General features: G+C 36.2%; 1 protein-coding gene across 1 annotated transcript in view; it reads right to left on the bottom strand.

The window, feature by feature from the left end:
• Positions 1 to 22,647, bottom strand: part of ASZ1 (ankyrin repeat, SAM and basic leucine zipper domain containing 1) — a 65,450-nt gene extending 42,803 nt beyond the window's left edge. Inside the window, exons 1-4 of the mRNA XM_033193574.1 lie at positions 22,486 to 22,647; positions 21,971 to 22,070; positions 17,209 to 17,331; positions 15,131 to 15,242 (exon numbers count right to left, since the gene is read on the bottom strand). Of these exons, the coding sequence (XP_033049465.1) occupies positions 15,131 to 15,242; positions 17,209 to 17,331; positions 21,971 to 22,070; positions 22,486 to 22,590 (440 nt within the window). The 5' untranslated portion in view covers positions 22,591 to 22,647. The remainder of the gene's footprint in view (positions 1 to 15,130; positions 15,243 to 17,208; positions 17,332 to 21,970; positions 22,071 to 22,485) is intronic.
• Between the last annotated feature and the right edge of the window lie 710 nt (positions 22,648 to 23,357).

Here is a 23,357-nt window from a genome sequence, read left to right as displayed (position 1 = left end):
TCATGACAGCCCTAACTTGTTGGCCTGGCAGTTGACAACTCTTCAAATGAATTATGTGGCAAGCCAGAGTGTCAATTCTGTCATTCTGTTGGCACAAGCAGGACAGTAAGGTCTCCAACATATTAGTCTGAGCTAACTAAGCATTTCTTTCTAATCACAGCTTGCCTTATAACTGATGCACCCTTGCCTGTGCAGTGACCTCAGCCTCAGTGGCTCCTCAACACACAGGAGCTGCCAATGAACTATGGCTGTCATAGCTTGGGCATATGACTTTCACTTAGTTGGATCTACCCCCTGCACCAGCTCTTCCAGACCTTTTGGTGTTATGGGGCATCCCCATACTCATGCAGTGGGCCTCATCCATCAAGGATAGCAGTTATTGGGCCCCACATAGATGTGGATGGCCATCCCAGAGTTTCCCTTGTGGATTTTCTTTTCCCTGATCGCATCATCTTGGTGCTCACAGGATTCTTTCCAACTTTCTGGCTGGACTGCCAATTGTTGTGTGGGACTCCTACTGACTCCAATAGGGATAGTATGTTTGAGAGGCTGAAGAGGAAACCCCAAGTCAGTGAACAAGCCATAGGGTTTATTAAAGACATATATAAGGTGGTCCAGGAGCAATGGGCTGATTAGGAAAACTGCAACTATTTCTTAAAAGTGTACAAGTTACATAGCATTTTTACTTAGAAATCTCCACGTAGCAACCTCCATCTAACCCACAACAAAGGGTCTCAATCCCCTGTATGGCCTGTATTCCAAGGAATGGGCCAGGGGTTGAGATGCCCTTCTTAGATAAGAAGTGAATCGCTAGGTTGGCTACCCCCATATTCTTTAGCTCAGAACTCCAAACACATACTCTCCTTAGACCACAGGGTCACTATCAGAGTATGCTTGAGTTAATGCTGTTGGGAACACAAGCTTTCAGTAAAAATAAGAGACAACAAAATGATAGCTTTAAAGTACCAAAAGAAAGTAATGCTAACTTAGAATTCTATACCCAGTGAAAATAACTTTCAAAAATAAAAAGCAAAATAAAAATAGATTCAAAATAAAAATGCTTTCAAACAAAAACACAGTCACTAGCAGATGTATTAAAAAAAGGTTTTCAGAAGAAAAATGATCCCTGATTAAATCCCTGTTTAAATCATGAAAAGAGGATGGAATGAAGACAGCCATAAAGGGTGAGTATGTGGGTAAATCCAAATGAATGTTGGTAATAATAACATAATCGATAGCAATACTAAAATGATAATAATAAATTGTGAGGTTTAAAGAGAGATAGATTTCTATAATCCCAGCACTTTGGGAGGCCAAGGCGGGCAGATCACCTGCGGTCAGGAGTTCAAGACCAGCCTGACCAACATGGTGAAACCCAGTCTCTACTAAAAATACAAAATTAGCCAGGCTTGGTGGTGCATGCCTATAATCCCAGCTACTCGGGAGGTTGAGGTAGGACAATCTCTTGAACCCAGGAGGTGGAGGTTGTGGTAAGCCGAGATTGCACCATTGCACTCCAGCCTGGGCAACAAAGAGCGAAACTCCATCTCAAAAAAAAGAAAAAAAAAGATAGATTTAAAATATATGACAACAATAGCACAAATGCAGGGGTGGAATGGGCACAAATGAGGTTAAAATATTCTAAGATTCCTGCATTGTCCAGGAATTGTTAAAAGTACTAATTTAGAGTAGACTAATAAGAATATATGTTATAATCTCTAGGGGAGCCACTCAAAGAATAACAAAAGAATGAGTAACTACAACAAGATAGAAAATGAAATAATAAAACGTAATATTTGATTAATCAAAAAATAATCAGAACTGGAAAAAAAGAGCACTGACTAATGAAACACCTATCAGTGTGCACATTAAAGGCAGGTAGACTAAATACTTCAGTGAAAATAAAACTACTGTCAATCAATCTGGCTTAAAAAAGGAGAACTATATATTACTTAAATAAAAGCACATAGAAAGGCTGAAAGCAAAAAGATGGAAAAACACTATACACATGCTCAAGAAAGCTGATATACCTATACCAATATTAGATTAAGTATATTATAATGAAGTAAGAATTACTATATACAAAGGGGTACACTTTATAAAAGTAAAAGGTCAATGCATCAGGGATATGGTAGGCTTAAAAGATGTAAGCAAAAGTTGACCAAAATGCAGATCTCAGTAACTGATAGAACACGGAAGTAAAAAAAAAAAAATCAGGACAGTAGTCACTGCTTTATCCATGGGGGATACGCTCCAAGACCCCCAGTGGATGGCTGAGGCCACAGATAGTAGTGAACCCTTTAAATACTATGTTTTTTTCCTATACATATGTGCGTATGAAAAAATTTAATTTGCAAATCAGGAGCAGTAAGAGATAACAGGAACAAAACAATTGCAATAATACATTCAATAAAAGTTATGTAAATGTGATCTTTCTCTCAAAATATCTTATTGCACTATATTCATCCTTTTTCTTCTTGTGATGATATGTAATGATAAAATGCATATGTGACGAGATGAAGCAGGGTGAATGACAGGCATTGTGATGTAGTGTTAAGCTACTTTGACCTTCTTACAATACATTAGAAGGAGGATCATCTGCTTCTGGTGATCCTGCATTATCAAGCCATGACAATGTCTATGGTTGGATGTCAGGAGAAGATAATGTAGATGACTAACAGCCAGGTAGTGTGTAAAGAGTCTTCGTCCAGATACGCTGGACAGAGAGATAATTTACCTCCCAGGTGGGAAGGAGAGGGATGGTGTGAGATTTCACCATGCTACTCTGCCAGTACTTTCTCATATTCACCAACTCAAAAGCTCTCCACAAATCCTACAGTTTAGGGTTTTTTTATGAAGGGATCATTAAATCATTGGCCATTGGTAATTACCTCAATCTCCAGCCTCTTTCATCTCTCTGTGGAGGTCAGTGGGTAGTGTTAAAAATTTCTACCTTTTAATCATGTCTTGGTCTTTCTGCCTCCCTCCCCGACAACCAGTCATCTCATTAGTATGAGATGTCTAAAGACTCTTATCGCTCGGGAGATTCCAAGGGTTTCAGAAGTTCTAGTGTCAGGAGCCAGTGATTAAGACCAAATATTTTAACCAAATATGCTCTACATCATTCAAAAGATCACCCCATCATTCAAGAAATTACAAGGCATGAAGGAGCTTGTCCCAGGAACCAGGGGACAAAGACCAAATATATATTTATTATATCACAATATCACAGTAGACCATTACACCTAACCATTGCCAAATCACATTATTTTATAGTGCAAAAATTGACCATAGGCTGGGCTATAAAGAACATCTCAACAAATTTCAAAGATCTCAAATATACAGAATATGTTCCTTCACCATAGTAGAATTCAGCTAGATATTAATAATGAAAAGCAAACTAGGAGAATAAGCAAACTGTAATATAGCCAAACATTAGAACATTTCTCAGCAGTAAAAAGAAATGAACTACTGGGGCACAAAACATAGGTTCTCAAAAACACGCTGAGCAAAAGAATTTAGACGTTAAGAAGTACAATACTGCATAATGTAGTAAATAGCACTAATGCAGGGTAAGAAAAAATAATGAGTGGCTGCCTTCTGGGTTCAGGGGATTATCTTGGAAGGGGCCTAAGGGAGCTTCCTAGGGTAAGGAAGAATGTTCTATATTTTGAAACAGATGTGGGTTACATGGGTGTATGTATTTGTCACAATAAAAACTCTACACTGAAGATCTATGGATTTCATTTTGTAAATGAGATCTCAATAAGAAAGTGGAATAAAAAGTATGTCAAGTGGCATTATATAATGTTTATGGATGATTACATACACACGCACAGATGATCACTTCTGTAATTTAACTTGGGCAGAAAAAGTACACACCAATTACAAGACTGTGGTTGCTTCTATCAGAAAGAAAGAAGGAAAGGGAATAATTATGATTGGGGAGGATACAAAGGGTCCTTTAACCACACTGTATTGTTTTACTTAAAACATATTTAAAGAAAAATTAGAATAATTAGGCAAAACATAGCTTTTCAAAGACTGTATGAATTACAGTTTTGATATGCTAACAGCTCTAAAAAGAACCAGTAAAACAAGGAAATAATTTATTTAAAAAAAAATTCAGAATTCTAATAGTTAAAAGTTAAACATATTAGCAAAAAAGAAATCTGCTTTAAGTCAGTGTTCCTTTACAGTTTGTCACTGAAAATATAAATAAGGTGTCAGAAAAGTCCCTTGCTTTATCTTTTTTTTTTTTTTTTTTTTTGTTGAGACGGAGTCTCGCTCTGTCGCCCAGGCTGGAGTGCAGTGGCCGGATCTCAGCTCACTGCAAGCTCCGCCTCCCGGGTTTACGCCATTCTCCTGCCTCAGCCTCCCGAGTAGCTGGGACTACAGGCGCCCGCCACCTCGCCTGGCTAGTTTTTTGTATTTTTAGTAGAGATGGGGTTTCACCGTGTTAGCCAGGATGGTCTCGATCTCCTGACCTCGTGATCCGCCCGTCTCGGCCTCCCAAAGTGCTGGGATTACAGGCTTGAGCCACCGCGCCCGGCCGCTTTATCTTAAATAAAATATTTTAGACAGCCAAAAGGGGATAAAGAAATTTGAATTCAACTATATGTTCAGGAAGAACACATTCAAATGTGGAATGTTAATTATAAGATAATCCAAGATTTAATGACACTGTTATCTGTTTAATAAAAATGAATAACATACAAATTAAGGGGGACCTTGTCAGTTATTTGAAAAACTACCAGGATGCATAAAATTTAGTAAAATTTGAAAACAAATATGTATACGAGCTAAAACACCCAAATAAAAACATATTTTTATTATGTGAAAGAAAAAACTTCACTACTTCCTCTCCATAAAAGATTAAAAAGAAGAGTTAAACAAATCCAAGTGAGGCTTCCAAGAAAGAAAAATATTGTTCTCTCTCACCTAGAAAATGTATGTTTAACTAGCTTAGAATAGGAATGGATGAGGACCATATTTATGACTTTGTTTGTTAATCATCCTACTGCTTGTTTTAGGAACACGCAAAATTCTCATTAATTCTTTTGGGATTACACATTTATTATAAATACTTCTATAATTTTGTGTAACATATCCCTTATAAATAAACTTTTTACATAGATAATTTATTTTTACTATTTCCTTGAAAACATACTACCCCTAATTATTAATAGGTACTCCTTGTATCTGCTTAGTAGTACAGTCACAACTACAGTGTGATTCTTTAATGGCATCAGCTATCTTTTTAGAAACTTGTCATATTTATATGCAACACTTTTTACAAAACAATTTTACATGATATTGCATCGGACTGTCACCAGAATCCAGCAAAATCAGTGAAACAAATTTTCTTATCTTATTCCATAAATGAAAAATAAAAGTTCAGTTTCAGAAGTTAGCAAGGTCATGAAGCTTATAGTAACAGGACTTGGGACATAAATTCTGAGTCCAAGATCATTCACAAATAAGTAATTTTCAATTTTTCTTAATACAGTAACTCAAAATACATTTTTGCTTAATTTTAACAATGAAAATTATGACCATTTTGCCATTATAATACAATTTTACAATAAAATGGCAGATGAAACAATGTAAAAAATTACAAAGAAAGGATAACAGGGTTTTTATTCAAGCATAGCAGGGTTGTTTTTGGAGAGATTCTCATTGAGAATTTCTGGTTATCATTATACTGTTGAAAACCAATACACTAGAGTTAGACAACTTACAAACAATAAATTATAAACTCATATACTAGTTCCCTGATATCAGCTATTAGTACTTCAGGACAGGGTATGGAAAGTTGTTTTCCTGAAAGATGTAAGAGGAAAAAAAAAAAATCACCTTTTTAAATGAAAGCAATTAAGCTGTCCTTTCAAATTTAGAATGTAAAGTATAGCAAAAGACAAAAAAGCTTAAATTCTCAAACAAATTTTATAAGGAGGTAGTGGTATAATTTTAACCTAATCAGTGTGTATAACATTATTACAATCAATAAGACTTATCAAGAGGTAGTCTATTTGATGGAGAATTTAGTTCAATTTAGAAATAGTAATTTCCTACCATGTACCAGACACTAATAAGATAAAAGTCAAGTCAGAATTTGAGAGGTGTTTGTGTGTGATCTTGGTTTTTATGTATGTGTTTTGAAAAATTAGTGCCAAGAGCTTTTCATCACCTAGCTTTCTTCACCTCTATCCTATTTTGTGCTTTCAAAAGGGCCAGTTAGATTTCTAGGTATCTGAATAGCAATATTAACATATGCCTTAAATATGTAAGGTAACCCTAAGATATCTATCACTGTCTGCATACAGGTAAAACTGCTAACAAAGGTAAAATCAGCTCCTATATGTAGATAAGAGGTAAATTTTAAAATAATGGGGGCAATTTATTAAAAAATATATAAAAGGCTAAAAACATAAGGAATGATGTTCAAACTAAAAATCAGAAAAATAACAAAACTATATAACATGTTCACTTTTATCCATGATATTGTTCAAACCACAAAGCCTAATAATATGTTAGCAAAAATGCCAAAAACAAAATGGATACTTTCACATGGTTTACCAATGTAAAGTGGAAAAAACTTTTTGGAGGACAGTTTGGATATAACTTGAAAGATTTTAAATGTGCAAACCTTTTGAGCAATTCTACTTCTGGAAGTCTTCTACAGAATTAACACGCACCAAGGATATTATCATCATTGTTAGGGCAAACAAACATCTGACGCTTACTCTGTGGCTTAGCACTATTCTAAACACAAAGCAACTTAATGATGTGAGTGGTATTTTTATCCCCTAATGTAAGAATGAAACTGAAAAGATGAATAACTTGCCCAATTATAGAGCTAGTAAATGACAAAGTTGGGATTCAAACCTTGGCAGTCTGGCTCATAAGACAGTACTCTTAACTACCCATACAACATAACAATAAAAATTACAAACAACTTAAATGCTGTCAACATAATGGTTTAATAAATTACAGTGCATTAATAATAAGGAATATTAAGCAGCTAAAAAACGAAGGTAAACTTATGTACTGACAAGGAAAGATCCCAAACAAGTGAAAAGAAGTGTCTGTGTGTGTGTGTGTGTGTGTGTGTGTGTTCATTTGTATGAAAATGTGTATTTTTAAAAAGGATTAGGGACATTTATCAAAGTACTTAAAATAGCTATCCTGGGGCAGAGAATTTAAGGAATTTCTTTAGTCAACAAAGACTCATGATTTACCAAATGAACTTCTATATTATTTTAATATCTTATGACAAAAATGTCTTGATTATTTATAGTTTTTAAAAGGCTAAAAAGAAAAACTACAACATAAATGACAATTTCTAGTAATGTTTTCTAAATAAGATTTCTAAAAATTCTTTATGAAATAATAGTTTTGTAATTCTAGTCTATGCTTTTAGAGCAAAGATATGTCACACGTTTACTTACAACTAGAAAACAAGTCACTATTGTAAGCCAAAATTACATTTTTATCTACCAAACTGCTCCTGTGACATTTACAACTAAATTTATGTTCTGAGAAAGTAGGCAACATTATCTTCTGTTTATTAAAACATGTAATAACATTCAACAAGTTAACAATTACACAATGATTACGTCAAAACCTAGGGCATTAATTAATGTGTTGTGCCTTATCAATGGTAATAAAGCATCTATTGAAATTAAAATGCCACATCACTTTACAAAACCCTTATCTTATGACTGAGCAATCTTAATGTAACAAATATATATGCTAGAGAAATTGCCTTCTAAATGTAAAAAAATCTTTTTTTTTTTTTAATACAAGAAAAGGTTTCAGCAAACTAGGGGGAAAACCCACAATTTCTAATAACAAAAATGTTAATTGCATATATTTTTTAAAGGCTTATTCTAACAATAAAAATGTCAACTCCAAATTTAAGGTTAAATTGAAGATTTACTATGCCAAGTTCCAATTAATTTGACTGAAGGCCACCTTGTTTTCAGACCTACAGGTGATTAAGCTAAGTTAAAATGGTAACATTTTTCTGTTCCCATACTTTTGTAGTTTTAGAGTGTTTAAGTGAAAATATTCAACTATAAATTAGGGAACGAGACAGAAAAAAAAAAAAGAAACCCAAACACAAAGATACAGGAAGTTTAACACAAACGTGTTTTGCAACAATATAAAAAGTCATGCTGTTTAAACTGTTGTGAAAACATCCTAAATATAGACAAGATGAGGAATATAAATACATTCTACTGGTGGATCCTGTTCAGATTAAACTGTTATAAATACCCTTATCAAACCTCTGTTACATTCAAAGGCACTTAAATGCTTGAGCACCAATTTTCTGTTCTGTGAAAAATAACATACCATTTATCAGTGAGTTGTAAAGATTATTTAGACAATGCAATGTATTAACACAGACAAGCAATTAACACAGTGCCTATTACACAGCAAATATTCAATGAATGTTTCATTTAAAAATTATAAAGTCCCCAAACAAATTCTAAAGCCCAAATAAACCAGTATTACATTTCCATATTTGCCACATACTGTACACTGTGTTAAATACTGTCAGTATCAAGATCCAAGAGAAGCATGAGATATAATTTGTGTCCTAGAGGCTTAATTTTAAAAATGGCTTTCAAGTTGTCAGTTTTTACCATAAGTTCCATAGATGGAAAACGGAAAAATAAAAGAAAATAAAGAAAAAATAATAAAAAAACAAAGTGGATCTGCATATCATATGGAAAGTTGTCCATGAATTAAATCAATGCTATTTCCAAAGCTATTTTAAATAACATTTTAAAAAAGAAGTTTGCATGACAAGGAAAGAATTACAGAGCTGACACAAAAATAGTTATAAATAAACCATTTAAAAATGTAGAAGATGCTGATTTCTATTTCTAGTAATTGTAAGTTAGATAATTTGGACCAAAATTGTGAGAGAATCTAGAAGTTTTTAAAAATTTCTTAAAAACTGAGGAACTAAATCCATTATTTCAACAACACATTAGAAGGTGAAGTGAGATTTAGTGACATAGAGGGAGGATCAGAAGCTATAATCCAGAATATGGCATGAGACTGAAAAATGGAAAATGAAAGAAAGATATTGAGGATACAGTGAGAAGATATAATGGATATACAACCAGAGGCTCAGAAGGAGGATGTAATATTTGAAGAAACGATAGATGCGAGATTTTGTAGAACTGAGGTGGCAACCCAAAATTTAGAAGATGCTTGTCATGGTATCATGATGGAGATACCTAAATTAATAATACCACATTAAAGTGATGCTTTTTCAAGAAGCTACTTTCAAGATGAAACAGAAGAAATGTTGGAAGAAGCTCCAAAATTTTTGCACAAAACAATGACACACAGGAATCCAAATGATATTAGCAAATTTAAATGTTTACTTAAAACAAAATTTGGGTGCAATATAAACTTTAAAGCAGATGAGAATTACTCCTTTAACATGCCTATTTAGTAAGTTTGGAAATGTTTACCATCAAATGATAACAATTTAATTATTTATTTTATTATACTTTAAGTTCTGGGGTACATGTGTAGAACGTGCAGGTTTGCTCCATTAGTATACACGTGTCATGGTGGTTTGTGCACCCATAAACCCATCATCTACATTAGGTATTTCTCCTAATGCTATCCCTCTCCCAGCCCCCCAATCGCCTGATAGGCCTTGGTGTGTGATGTTCCCCTCCCTGTGTCCATGGGTTCCCACTGTTCAACTCCCACTCACGAGTGAGAATATGTGGTGTTTGGTTTTCTATTATTGTGTCAGTTTGCTGAGAATGATGGTTTCCAGTTTCATCCATGTCCCTGCAAGGACATGAACTCCTTCTTTTTTATGGCTGCATAGTATTCCACAGTGTGTATGTGCCACATTTTCTTTATCTAGTCTGCCACTGATGGGCATTTGGGTTGGTTCCAAGTCTTTGTTATTGTGAACAGTGCCGCAATAAACATACGTGTGCAAGTGTCTTTATAGTAGAATAATTTATAATCCTTTGAGTATATACCTAGTAATGGGAATCCTGGGTCAAATGGTATTTCTTGTTCTAGATCCTTGAGGAATCACCACACTGTCTTCCACAGCGATTGAACTAATTTACACTCCCACCAACAGTGTAAAAGTGTTCCTATTTCTCCACATCCTTTCCAGCATCTGTGGTTTCCTCACTTTTTAATGATCGCCATTCTAACTGGCATGAGATGGTATCTCTTTATCTGTGGTTTTGCTGTCTGCATTAACCTGAGGTCCAAAAATATTAAATAAAAAATTCATAACTTTTGAATTGCACGCTGTCCTAAATAGTGTGATGAGATTTTGTACTGTCCCACTTGAGATATGAATCATCTTTTGTCCAGCATGATATACTACACATCCAAAGATCAGATTGACAGATCTTTTCAGGTCACCAAGAAAGGTGAGTACAGTACAGTAAGATATTTTGAGAGAAACCATATTCACATAATTTTTATTACAGTATATTATTATCATTGTTCTATTTTATTAGTTATTGTTAGTCTCTTACTATGCCTAATTTATAAATTATCACATATATGTATGCCTAGGGAAAAAAAAAACAGTATTTATAGGGTTTGGTACTATCCATGTTTTCAGGCATCCACTAGGGGTCTTGGAATGTAGCCCCTGCACATAAAGGGGAACTTTGAAAGAAAACTGAAAAAAATGAAATTAAAAACAACAACAACAAAAAAAGGTACTTAGTGATATTAATGTTTAGTACACATACACAAATGGCTTGCTGAAGCAAAACAAATGGAGACAACCGCAACATACTCCAAACATGATTCCCAATAAGCAATTCAGTGGGTAAAATAAAGGAGTGGGCCAGGTGCAGTGATTCATGCCTGTAACCCCAATACTTTGGGAGGCCAAGGCAGGTGGATCACTTAAGGTTAGAAGTTTGAGACTAGCCTGGCTAACATGGTGAAACCCCATCTCTACTAAAAATACCAAAATTAGCCAGGAGTTGTGGCACACCTGTAGGCCTAGCTACTTGGGAGGCTGAGGCAAGAATCACTTGAACCTGGCAGCTGAAGGTTGCAGTCAGTGGAGATCCACCATTGCACTCCAGCCTGAGTGACAGAGAGAGACTCCATCTCAAAATAAATAAATAAATAAATAAATAAATAAATAAAATAAAGGAGTGGATAGTCAGTACTTGCTACTTGAAGCACTGATGCAAGGCACTTGTCTCTGTTTAGCGACTTAGAAAAATGTAGTATATTGTCAGCACTCATTCTGTCTTAGCACAGAGCCTAAATATTTTAACATTCTGCCTACTGAAGTCTAGTTAACTACTCTGTGGCTTTTTTGTCGTTACTTTTAATTTCTAAGCCAATCGATTTTTCTGCCTTACTGGAACACTTGTTTTTCTCAGGCCATAAAGAAAATAGCAAACTACTAATACACAGAGCATGGATGAGTCTTAAAATTTATTACACCCAGTTAAATCAATCACAAAAATACTGTATAATTCTAGAAGAGAAAAAATTTATAGTGGTAGAAACAAGATCCGGATCACATGGTTGCTTCTGGTGGAGAGGGAACCTGATTGGCAAGAGACACAATGGAACTTTCTGGAGTGATAAAAATATCCCATCTTGTGGTGTAAGTTACACAAATGCATGCATTATTCAAAACTGATCCAACTATACACTGAAAATGTGGGTATTTTAATTATGTGTATGTAAATTATGCACAAGTTAAAAAATTTAAACTATTACAGAATTCCCTCAGTACCATTCAGCGAGATTTCTAATTAGTTAAATAGAGGAAATTCAACAGTTTCTTCTTAATCTTTATTCTTCTATCTACCCACTTGTAGTGCAGTGCAAACAGAACCAAGGAATTCAAGTGACTTTCATTTTAAGATCTACAAACCTCTAGAAATTATCTTCCTGCCCCTAATACAAATCAGTAACTCATTTTTCCCCATTTTATCTCAAAGTAAGATCCTGTCTTTTGAGGTATTTCCATAGAATGGAGAAGAGTTCATGCTACTTTACATATGGAAACTGAGACTTCAATCTCAAGCTTAGAGGCTGATCTCCAAGACTTTGCTATTACTTTCACTTCATGAGACAAGACTACTGATCCCGTATTAGTTTAAAAAAAAAAGTTAGAAGCCATCTTTCTTTGCAGCTATCAAATATGTGACCACCTATTTAGCTTTCGCAAAATCTAGCCATTTATATTTTATGGCTGACTCTTTCCTTGTGCTCTTTTTCTTGAGAGGTAATTTTTCTTAGCAAAGGCATTGATCAACAAAAGAGGCTACATCAACAGCTTGAAAGTAAATTCATCTAAAGATCTGTTTTTCTCCTTGACATCTGAAGAGTGGTTCCCAGACGTATTGCTGGTATGTTTTGGCACTTTTTACAAGAATCTAAAGCTCCCAATCTTCTAATAGGTTTTGACTTTTGTCACTGCTAATGAGTTAGCTATAAAATTCTCTCCAAATTTCATTGTACTCCTCTTGTGTCCTGATATGTTTTGTCTTTTACACTGACAGTAAGCTACTCCTCCATGTCCCCTAATGCTATCCTTCTTTTAAAATTTGCAGCCTAAAAAGCACGATTTGCCATAACTTACCCTCTTATCAGCTCTATCAAGAAAACACAATTCAATTTTATTGCTTTATGTTTTGAGCATTAAAAAATAAGCAGCTGAATAGTTTTTCAGGTTATTTCTCACATTAATTAATTAAATGCAGATTGCTTTATTTTCTTCAATCATTCTATAAATTCTCCGATTATTTTAGAGAGTTGATCACATACCAATCTTAATCTTGTCCTCTTTCAAATTCATCTGCTTATTTAGGATTTTCAGTTTTGAAATTGCCTTATAGTGTGATTGCCTTATAGTTTTTAGCATAAGATGCTAACCTTGTGTCATTTTAATTCAAATGGAATCTGTTTTTCCCAATACATCTTATGTACCTAAAGGATATCTTCTAGTTCTTGAGAAGACAGAATAGTCTAGAACCTATGACACTGGCTTGACTGAATTCTGTATGTTTACAACATTTTAGGTGATTAGGAGGGTAAAGACTTCACTACCTACAAAATCTCATAGAGGCAGTCGGAAAAAAATAAAGTGAAGAGCATCAAGCAAAAGTTTTATCTTATGTCACTTCTAAAGGTATACATCAAAATTACAACACTCATGGAAGTTTACTTTAGTGAGGAGTACTAAAGCACATGTCCTAATTCCAAGATAAAACCAGATCCAAAAGTTACATTTTATTTAGGATTGTACCATATATGACAGGATAAAAGTTTTGGTTAAAAGTCTGAGGCGGGGTGCAGTGGCCATGCCTATAATCCCAGCTCTTTGGGAGGCCGAAGTGGGTGGATCACGAGGTCAGGAGTTTGAGACCAGTCTGGCCAACACGGTGAAACCCTGTTTTACTAGAAATACAAAAATTAGCCGGGCATGGTGGCATGCGTCTGTAATCCTAGCTACTCAGGAGGCGAAGGCAGGAGAATCATCTGATCCCAGGAAGCAGAGGTTGCAGTGAGCCAAGATCACGCCACTCCACTCCAGCCTGGGCGACAGAGCGAGACTCTGTCTCAAAACAAAAAACAAACCAAAAAAAAAAAAAAAATTTGCAGGTAGGCCAGTCATGGTGGTTTATACTTTTAATCCCAGTACTTTGGGAGGCTGAGGCAGGCAGATTGCTTGAGCCCTGGAGTTTAAGACCAGCCTGGGCAACATAGTGAAACCCTATCTCTACAAAAAATACAAAAATTAGCCAAGTGTGGTAGTGTGTGCCTGTAGTCCCAGCTACTCTGGAGGCTGAGGTGGGAGGATCACCTGAGACTGGGAGGCAGAGGTTACAGTGAGCCACAATGGTGCCACTGCACTCCAGCCTGGGTGACAGAGCGAGACCCTGCCTTAAAAAAAAAATAAAGGTTTGCAGGTAGTTTCTCTGTCAGTTCTTTTTTATCTTTGTTTAAATATTAATTATTCACTCAATAAACCTTGGCCCTTTTCACACTAGATCACGGTTTCTCAACCGTGGCACTACTGACATTTTGGGATTTGTAATTCTTTGTTTTGAGGGGTTGTCCTATGCATTTTGGGATGTTCAGCAGCAACCCTGGCTTCTATCCACTAGGTACCAGTAGTATCTCTCAGGTATAACAATCAAAAATGTCTCTAGACATTGCCTAATGTCCCCTGAAAGGTCAAATAGACCTTGCTTGAGAACCACTACAACTAGACCAAAATATATTTTAAAAAATCTCAACAGAGATTTAGGAATTATCTAAAGCTGTAAAGTACCTTCCAAGGTTGCTGTCCAGGTATCATATAAACTAAACTAATTTAGAACAAAACTTCTAGAGTAAAGCATAATTATTTCTATATATCAGGTACTAGATAATTATTATCTGAACTAAAGAATTATGAATAATAATTCTATTTGTGCTAGACATTTTTGTTAGATGGGTACTTCCTACTCATTTTAAAGATTAAATGAAACACAAAGAGAGATTTAATAGGAAGATGAAATACAAGATGCAGTCAGAAAGGAAGCCAATGTGATAGAAATTTTAAGCATTCTGATTTTTATTACTGACATTTCAAAAGATGCAAGATAACATTTACTGCTTGACTTCTATGTATCTAGGGGCTATTACATACATGTTATTACCTAGTTAATTCATGAAGTCTTAAGAAAATGTAAACACTTAAGAAAATAGAAAATGGATATATTTTCTTCGTATTTTTGTAAAATTGTTTAGCTGTTAAATATTATACAGAGAGAATATTAAGAGGCTTTACTCTTATAGGTCAATCGCCATATTCTTTTGAGGAGTATGATTCATAAGAAATTATACTATAGTTTATTGTCCTCCTTTTCCTCTCATTCTAAATTATGACATTCCTCTCAAAATGTAAAGTTGAAAGACTACCTTCATGATATCCGCTTCCTCTGATAATCTTATAGAATTGGAACCATGACCTTATGAACTATTTTCATTCATCAACTCTTTGGCCAAGTAAACACTGTTCATGATTTTTAAAAGGCTGATACCAAAGAAAAATTATGATTCGACTTGAATTTTGAACAGATATAAAGGCTCTTACCTACAAGCAACATTTGGATCAGCATTTCTTGAAAGTAGTAGCTCTACACACTTCAAGATCTGTTCCTCTGAGCCATGAGCAGAACATGCAGTTATCAAAATAGTTTGCTTATCTATAGTGAATAGAAAAGTGAGGGAAAACCCCCATACATCAAGAGCATCTATTTGATGTCTTTACCACTCAAAACATTCTATTATTGCACTCTAAAACTCTATAACCTCCTCCCGAATCTCTCACTCTTAGCAGATAACTTTGTCTTCCTTCATCAAAAGATGAGATAAGACATGAATCCCTTCAGTCTCCAAAGTTTATCTATAAGTCATTTAACTTCCTTCCCCTCTTATTCCCATTACTTCAAGAGAACAGAAAGTGGTTAAGGACATGGACATAGCCACACTGTCTGGATTTGAACAGTTTTTGTTAAAATTTGCCTTGCTAAGCTCATGTTTGGGAAACAATGATCTATATTCCCTGATTTCACTTCTTACCCATTTGAAAGCTCCTGAAATCTGGCTTATAAACTACCCTACTGAAATTGCTGTAACTGCCACATCCATTGGTTTGGTTTCTTTTCAGTACTTTTGTACTTGATCTTTCTGAACTCATTGTTTTCTAAAACTCTTCTTCCCTTGGCTCTCATGGTGTCAGCAAAGATTAGAGTAAATTAAACACAAAAAACACCTATTTTGAATTAAGACTTCAAAACAGGTCACCACAGCTATGATTCACATTAGTGGTTCAATATTGACAGAGCATATTCTAGTCCCAATCCTGCCACTGAGAAACTGTAACTCCTGTGATGTCTTAACATCTCATCAGATCTAATATACAGATAAGAACCTAATATCTGCCCTTTGTATGTGATAGGGTTATTGTGGGACACATAAAGGAACTTATGTGTATATTCTGTGAAAAATATATTTTATAACTCTAAGTATCCCTCTGATTACAAGGAGGGAGAAGTATAAAAATAATAATTATTAATTTTTTGAGCACAATATTTTATACACTTTTGAAAACCTCATTCCTAGGCATAGCTTTCATTGAGTAATTTTTCTTTTTTTTGAGACAGTGTCTCACTCTGTTGTCCAGGCTGGAGTGCAGCAGCATGATCATAACTTACTGCAACCTCAAACTCCGGGGTTCAAGCAGTCCTTTTGCCTCAGCTTTCTGAGTAGGTGAGGTCGTAAGTGTGTGCCACCACCTCCGGTTAATATGTTTTTATTTTTAGCAGAGACAAAGTCTCACTATGTTGTCCAGGCAGATCCTGAACTCCTGGGTTCAAGTGATCCTCCTGCCAAGAACTCCCAAAGTGCTAGTGCTAGGATTATAAGCATGAGCCACTATGCCTGGCCAAGTGATATTTTTAAATGATACCATAAAAAGAAAAACCTAACAGAAAAAATTAAACATGAAACTGTTGTTAAGACAGAAATTTATGTAAACTATATAAATGAGAAAAAAGAATAAAATTGTAGGTATAAAATTAATGTAAAAATCAATTCTAAAATGAAACCTATACCTGAAATTATGAAGCAAATTTAGTTGTCTATTGAAAATATGTTAAAAATAAGTAATCAGGAATTCAATGTAATAATTAAACTGGATTTGCTCATATACTGTTGTTCTTCTAACACTCAAAGTACTACTGAATGGAAATTATTTAGTAACAAGGACAAAGATGGATTTCATGAACTATCTTTGAAATAACTTTGAGTGATGTAATTTGGAGTTTAGTTTAAAATTCCAGACTGATTTTCAAGTAATTTGCACTAAATTACAAGCTTTTTAATGTTTCTTTCAAAGAATTTTTCCTTTAAAAACAACCAAAACCTTAAAGTTAAAGGTATATAATAACAACCAGTTATAAAGATACTGTAACTGGAATTTATGTTTTTGGAAAGAGTTTTTCAGAATATGTATGGCTTCTAATTTGATTTTGTATAGTATTTACATAATATAATAAATAGAAAGGTTACTTCAAACTGCTTTAGTTTTTTTTCACTTTATATAATAGCTACTTGGAAATCAAGGAATCATAGTAAGCATAATCATTTAAGTTATCTGAAACATCTTACCCTTCTCAAAGCTTGCATTAGCACCTCTGTCCAGAAGGACCCGAACCAGCTCTGCATTGGCAACACTAGCAGCATACATAAGGGGAGTCCATCCATACTGAAAGGTGGAATCTACACTAATGCCTGTCAATATAAAAACAAGCTTTTAAAAGCCCACTACCACCAAAGAAAAAAATCAGCCACCTTATATGCTTAAAGTACTGTGTAAAGTGACGTACATCAAGTACTTTATTCCACCATGGGAAGTTTTGGTAATAATGGCTTCCAAAAAAGAGAAAATAGTTCTATTGGGACGTTAATACAATTTGCTAAGTTCAGTTTCGCTACAGGCACTACGTTCCAAGAGACTGATCTGACTGATGTTTTGTCATATAATATGTAACTGAGTATGTATATATTATAACTGGTTTTTACATGCTACCTTTTTTTCTCTAGGGGAGCTGGGAAAGGTTTCACAGAGGTAAAATGTCTTTTAAATTAGAATATTATCCCTGGGCAATATCAATTATCTCTATGGTTGAAAATACCACATATATCCCTCAAAAACCTTTAACTTTACTCCGAACACTAAACTTACCCATGGGTGACTGATAAAACATGAAGCTAAAAAGATAGGTTAGGGTTAGATTATGAAAGCTCTCTTAAGAAATGCAGACTCTGTTTTTGATCCAGAAAATGACATCATTACATATGTATTATAAAGAAAACATAGATACCACTATTGAAAATGGGACAGGAGGCAAGGAAACTAGTTATAAGGCAGGAAGTTTATAAGAAAATCAGAGCAAGGGCAGTGGAGACAGAAAGGAAGGAAAACAAAAGGACATTTCAAAGGCAGGGTCATCAGAATTTAAAATTACTTGGAGGAGGAGGTATGATGGAAAAGAACAAGTTAAAAATGACTATCAAGTTCTACCTTGGACAATCGAATGACAAGCAGTGAGCTAAAATAAAGGGAGATATCAGGTACTGAAAGTAAGTTTTGTTTTTGTTGTTTTTGTTGCTGTTTTTTAGATGGGATCTCACTTTGTCACCCAGGCTGAAGCACAGTGGCATGATTACAGCATACTCAACCTCCCAACTAGCTCCGACTATAGGCACGTGCCACTATACTGGGATAATTTTTTTTTTTTTGTAGTGGTGGAATCTCACTATGTTGCCAAGGCTGGTCTCAAACCCTTGGCCTCAAGCAATTCTCCCACCTTAAGCCTCCCAAAGTGCTGGGATTACAGGTGTGAGTCACTGGTCCTGGCCAAGAGATCATGACTTAAGTAGCAATCTTTCTCTTAAATCTATGAAATATTTGCTAATCGCAAGGAAATATTTTTCTGTTTCAAAGAAGGAAAACTTGCATGTGAAACACCACTGAAGGTGGGCCTACCTTTAATACCTTGTACTTTACAGGTTCTATTGTCTTTGGCTATAAAATGTCCTATGTGCACAGATTAAGGTCACATCACAGAAGAAATGCAGACTTGGTGGGGTTTGGGGGTGTCACTTTTTTGATTGTATAAACACTGGGTCACTGAAAGACTATATATGTCTAATTTCTAATTGTCTAATTTTAATTGATATAAGGTACATAATAATCATTACGAGAAAACATTAAACTATCTTAGTATAGACATATACTGCTAGCCCTACTTGTCTTCTCTAACAAGTCTTCCTCTTTAAACTGCTTCAATTGAAAGCATATCAATGAGATCAGAGAAAAGATCATTGCTTTCTCAATTTACTGAGAGTACTGCTCAAACTGTGATAGCAAAGATAGAAAGGAAAATACGTGAAGAAAAAGAAGCAAAGGCCAGGTGCAGTGGCTCACGCTTGTAATCCCAACACTTTGGGAGGCCAAGGTGGGTGGATCATGAGGTCAGGCGAACGAGACCATCCTGGCTAGCACAGTGAAACCCTGTCTCTACTAAAAATACACACACACACACACACACACACAATTAGCCAGGCTCTGTGGCAGGCGCCTATAGTCCCAGCAACTTGGGAGGCTGAGGCAGGAGAATGGCGTGAACGGGAGGGGCAGAGCTTGCAGTGAGCCAAAATCATGTCACTGCACTCCAGCCTGGGCAACAGAGCGAGACTTCGTCTAAAAAAAAAAAAAAAAAAAAAAGCAGTAAATGTGGCATTATAGTATAAAAATTCGTACTAAAATTCTAACTTAATATTTAATCTCTAATATTTAACATAAATTACTAAGCACATATTATGTTCCAGGCATAGTGCAAAAAAAGGTAGGTTTCAAAAAGATGAACACAGTATATTTACAGAGCTCAAAAACATTCAAAGTAATACTATATTGTTTAGGGATATAGTAAAAGTATAAAGATACTCATAAGAATGATAAACATCAACTATAGAAAAGTAGTTATCTCCAGAGGGGTACCTTTCTTTTCTGAATGTCTAAAATATGTCATACTTTAAAGAAAATTGAAAATGATAGTACACAGAACAAAAACTGGAGACATCTTCAAATGGTTAAAAGTGGCTGACTCAAAATGTGCTTTTATTTTTAGAGTTTTCAATTGGTGCAGAAACATGTTTCAAAAACAACAATGACTTTGAAAGGCAAAAAATTAACAATATTTTAAAAAACAGTTACATAATGACATCTGGAAGGAAATACCCTAAAACAGGAGTTAACCTGTGAAAGTGAGGCATCAGCACTAAGGGGAATGAGAGTGATGGTAAAGAAATCTTTCTACTTCTACCTATATTTCTATTACTGGCTTTTAAAAATGAACTTTAAAAATTTTTGTAATTAAAAACAAATTTCAAATGGTTGACTAAATAACTACTTAGCAGCAGGCTCTGTTCAAGAGACTGTAAACCTCTAACCTGCCCATCAATCATATCAAGTCTTAATCCTTCAAAAGCCTCTATCATGTTAACTGTACCTAGTCCCATTACTCCTAAGGCAAATTTTCTTTTCTAAAACAAATATCTGCTTATTCCACCCCATGCTATGTACGCTATACATATATTAACATTAGGTGTTCAGGCCTCTTTCTACTTATTCAGTTTATTCAATTTCATTTTTCAATTACAAACTCAAGTTCCATTGTCCAAAAAGTCATACAGATCCTTCTCATTTCTTACAAGAATAACAGCTAATGTTTACATAATTCCTATATGTTCTAAGTCCTTTAAAAGTGTATTTTAATTTTCCCCCTTGCCAACAACCCTTTGATATAATAATCCTCATTTTAAAACGGGCAGAAATTGAAACTTAGGAAGATTTGGTAACTTAGTCAAGGTTACAAAGTTATCAAGTGGCACAGTTAGAATCAAACCCAGATCTGTCTTGTTTTCAAAATTATTTACTTTTCAGTAAATTATGCATTGATTCTAGCATAGAATAAAAACATTATGCTATATATAATCACATCTAACTACCTTGTGTGTGAATGTTTTGTACCTACAATGACAAAAACCACAATTACTTTTGCACCAACCTAAAGTAAATGCTTGTTATTCCTGTGAGTAATTTCAATCATTATAATCAATAATTTACATTTCTATGTGAAGGTAATTAAAAATTTTTTTTCATTTAATCCACACACAGACAAAAAGTCATGAAGCCCAGGACAGAATTATGATGCTTTACATAAAGAAACATGCTCTCTGGCTGGGCGCGGTGGCTCATGCCTGAAATCTCAGCACTTTGGAAGGCCAAGGTGGGTGATTACTTGAGGTCAGTAGTTCGAGACCAGCCTGGCTGACGTGGTGAAACCCTCGTGTCTACTAAAATTACCAAAATTAGCTGGGCTTGGCTACTGGTGCTTTTAGTCCCGGCTACTCGGGAGGTTGAGGTGGGAGAATCGCTTGAATCCCGGCCCCCACATGGAGGCTGCAGTGAGCCAAGATGGTGCCACTGCACTCCAGCAGGGCGACAGAGCGACGCTCCATCCCCTCCCCTCAACCCCCAAAAATGAAAATTGATGCTCTCAAAGCTTAAATGCTTCTTCCAAGAAACCAGAGTAGGCAGTAAGCTGGAAGAAATTATCCATATACTTATTCTGATTCCTAGCTCAGGCCTCATTCCACCGGCACACAAAAAAACTGTAACGAGAAAAACTAAAATGTACTCGAACCAATTCTTAAGAAACATACAACAGGCAGGGCACGGTGGCTCATGCCTGTAATCCCAGCACTTTGGGAGGCTGAAGCAGGCGGATCACGAGGTCAGGAGATCGAGACCACAGTGGCTAACATGGTGAAACCCCATCTCAATTAAAAAAAAAAAAAAAAATTATCCGGGCATGGTGGCACAAGCCTGTAGTCTCGGCTACTCAGGAGGCTGAGGCAGGAGAATCACTTGAACCCGGGAGGTGGAGGTTGCAGTGAGCCAAGATCGCGCCACTGTACTCCAGCCTGGGCCACAGAGCGAGACAACATTCCCCCTCGTCCCCGCCACCCAAAGAAAAGAAAAGAAAAAAGAAACATACAACATTACAGCAGAGTAAATGAAGAGAAAATTAAGAATGATCAGAGTGGGACAGGATTAGAGTAGGCCTCTTGCTTGAAGGAGGTGGAAGAACTGATGGAAGATAAATAGGGTGGCATTCCAAATGTAAGGAGAGAGTAAGAAAATAAGACAGGCAGGACTTAGAGTCAACGAATATTATGCAGGATAACTTATATTAACATTTGTTGTGTTTCCATTAGAAAAGCAACATAAATCTTTTAAAAATAAGGAATCCTTGCGAACTTAAGACAGTTGTGTTCAGGTGAAACTGTCCTTATCTCTCACCAGAATCTAGGAGCTCCTGGATCAATGAAACATCTCCGATGGTCATTGCTTTCTTAAATTTTTCTTTCTTTTCTTCAATGGGTAACAGCCCTTTCAATTTCTAGAAAAGTGTACAGTTTTAAAAAATTCTTGTTATATATAGTTTTGTTTCCACCTCATCAGGAAACAATGATGTTTGGTTAAGTACATAGGTTTTTTTCTTGGCTTTATCTTGACCAAGATACAAAGTTTGAAAAGAATTCGTGTCCAAAATTATCTTTCAAGGGAATAGGTAATGATGGATCCAAACCCAAGTGAAGAGCTACGACGACCTAAAGAAGAGTATTTGGTGGTAACCACAGTTGGGGAACAGGAGGAAATTTGTGCGGTTTGCTTAAGTACACACGCCCGTATTTCCACTGGGAAAAAGGGAAATGCATGCGAGGAAGTGAGAGGTTTCACCAGGCTGGGCCTCCCCTTCGAGGGCCAGGGAAGGCCGAAACCAGGTGTGGTCAAGACAAGGCCTCCTCTGCTACCTGAGACGTCCGGTCGAGATACCCAATCTCCCAGCCGTCATCCTCGCTCTCGCTACTCTCCCCTCCGCCGGCCACTGGCAGGCCGCGTAGCGCGCCCGCCGCCATGCTAGCCAAGGCAGCTCTCTGTGGGCAACGCGCGTCCTTCAGTTCTCCAGGCGCATGCGCACCGGGGTGGGGCGTGCGTAGGGATGCGCGGGAAGCAGCGACGTGCAAGCGCGCGGGTCTGGAGCCCTTCAACGCAGGCGCACAGCGGCCCGCTGCTCACCTCCGTGCCCCGTCCCTAACCTTGAGGCTTCTTGAGGTGAAAACCTGGCGTGTCTAACACTGGTGACAAAGTTCGTGCGCAAGGCTCCTGCTGGCACTTCCAGTTCCTCTCAGGTACTTACCTTTCGACCTCTTGAAAGTATTTGCTTGATGAGATTCTTGCTCGGCAAAGAATGCCTTACTTGTGGCAGGAGCACACTAGGATTTAATGGCAAGTAAGACTAGACTTTCCCCGCCATCCTTTTCATCTGCCCCCTGCCAAACGTCTGTTAAATCTGTATCCCCTGGGAGACGGACTCTTCCTCGGAGCACCTCTCTCAGGAGCACCACTCAGACATTCAAGAAGCCCCTCCACAAGTAGGAGCCGACAAAGGAGCCAGGAGAAAATACTGCCGCAAAGAATTCTTCCTTTTCATTTCATGTGATCTTAGATCTCACCTTAGATTTAGAAGCTTCAGACCATCAAAACACTTCCCCGCTATGTAGTGTAGATGTCCTAGAGGAAAATATGAAAGGAGGGGGTTTCCGGGTACAGTGGATCCAAAGAGCCAGAAAGAAAGAAATGACTTAAACGGTCAGAGAGCAAATAATTCAAACAGCTCCCGGTG

Source organism: Trachypithecus francoisi, unplaced genomic scaffold, assembly GCF_009764315.1.
Source record: "Trachypithecus francoisi isolate TF-2019V2 unplaced genomic scaffold, Tfra_2.0 Lachesis_group4, whole genome shotgun sequence".
NCBI lineage: Eukaryota > Metazoa > Chordata > Mammalia > Primates > Cercopithecidae > Trachypithecus > Trachypithecus francoisi.
The sequence above is the reverse complement of the archived record's forward strand: the minus strand, read 5'-3'. Positions and strand labels throughout refer to the sequence as shown.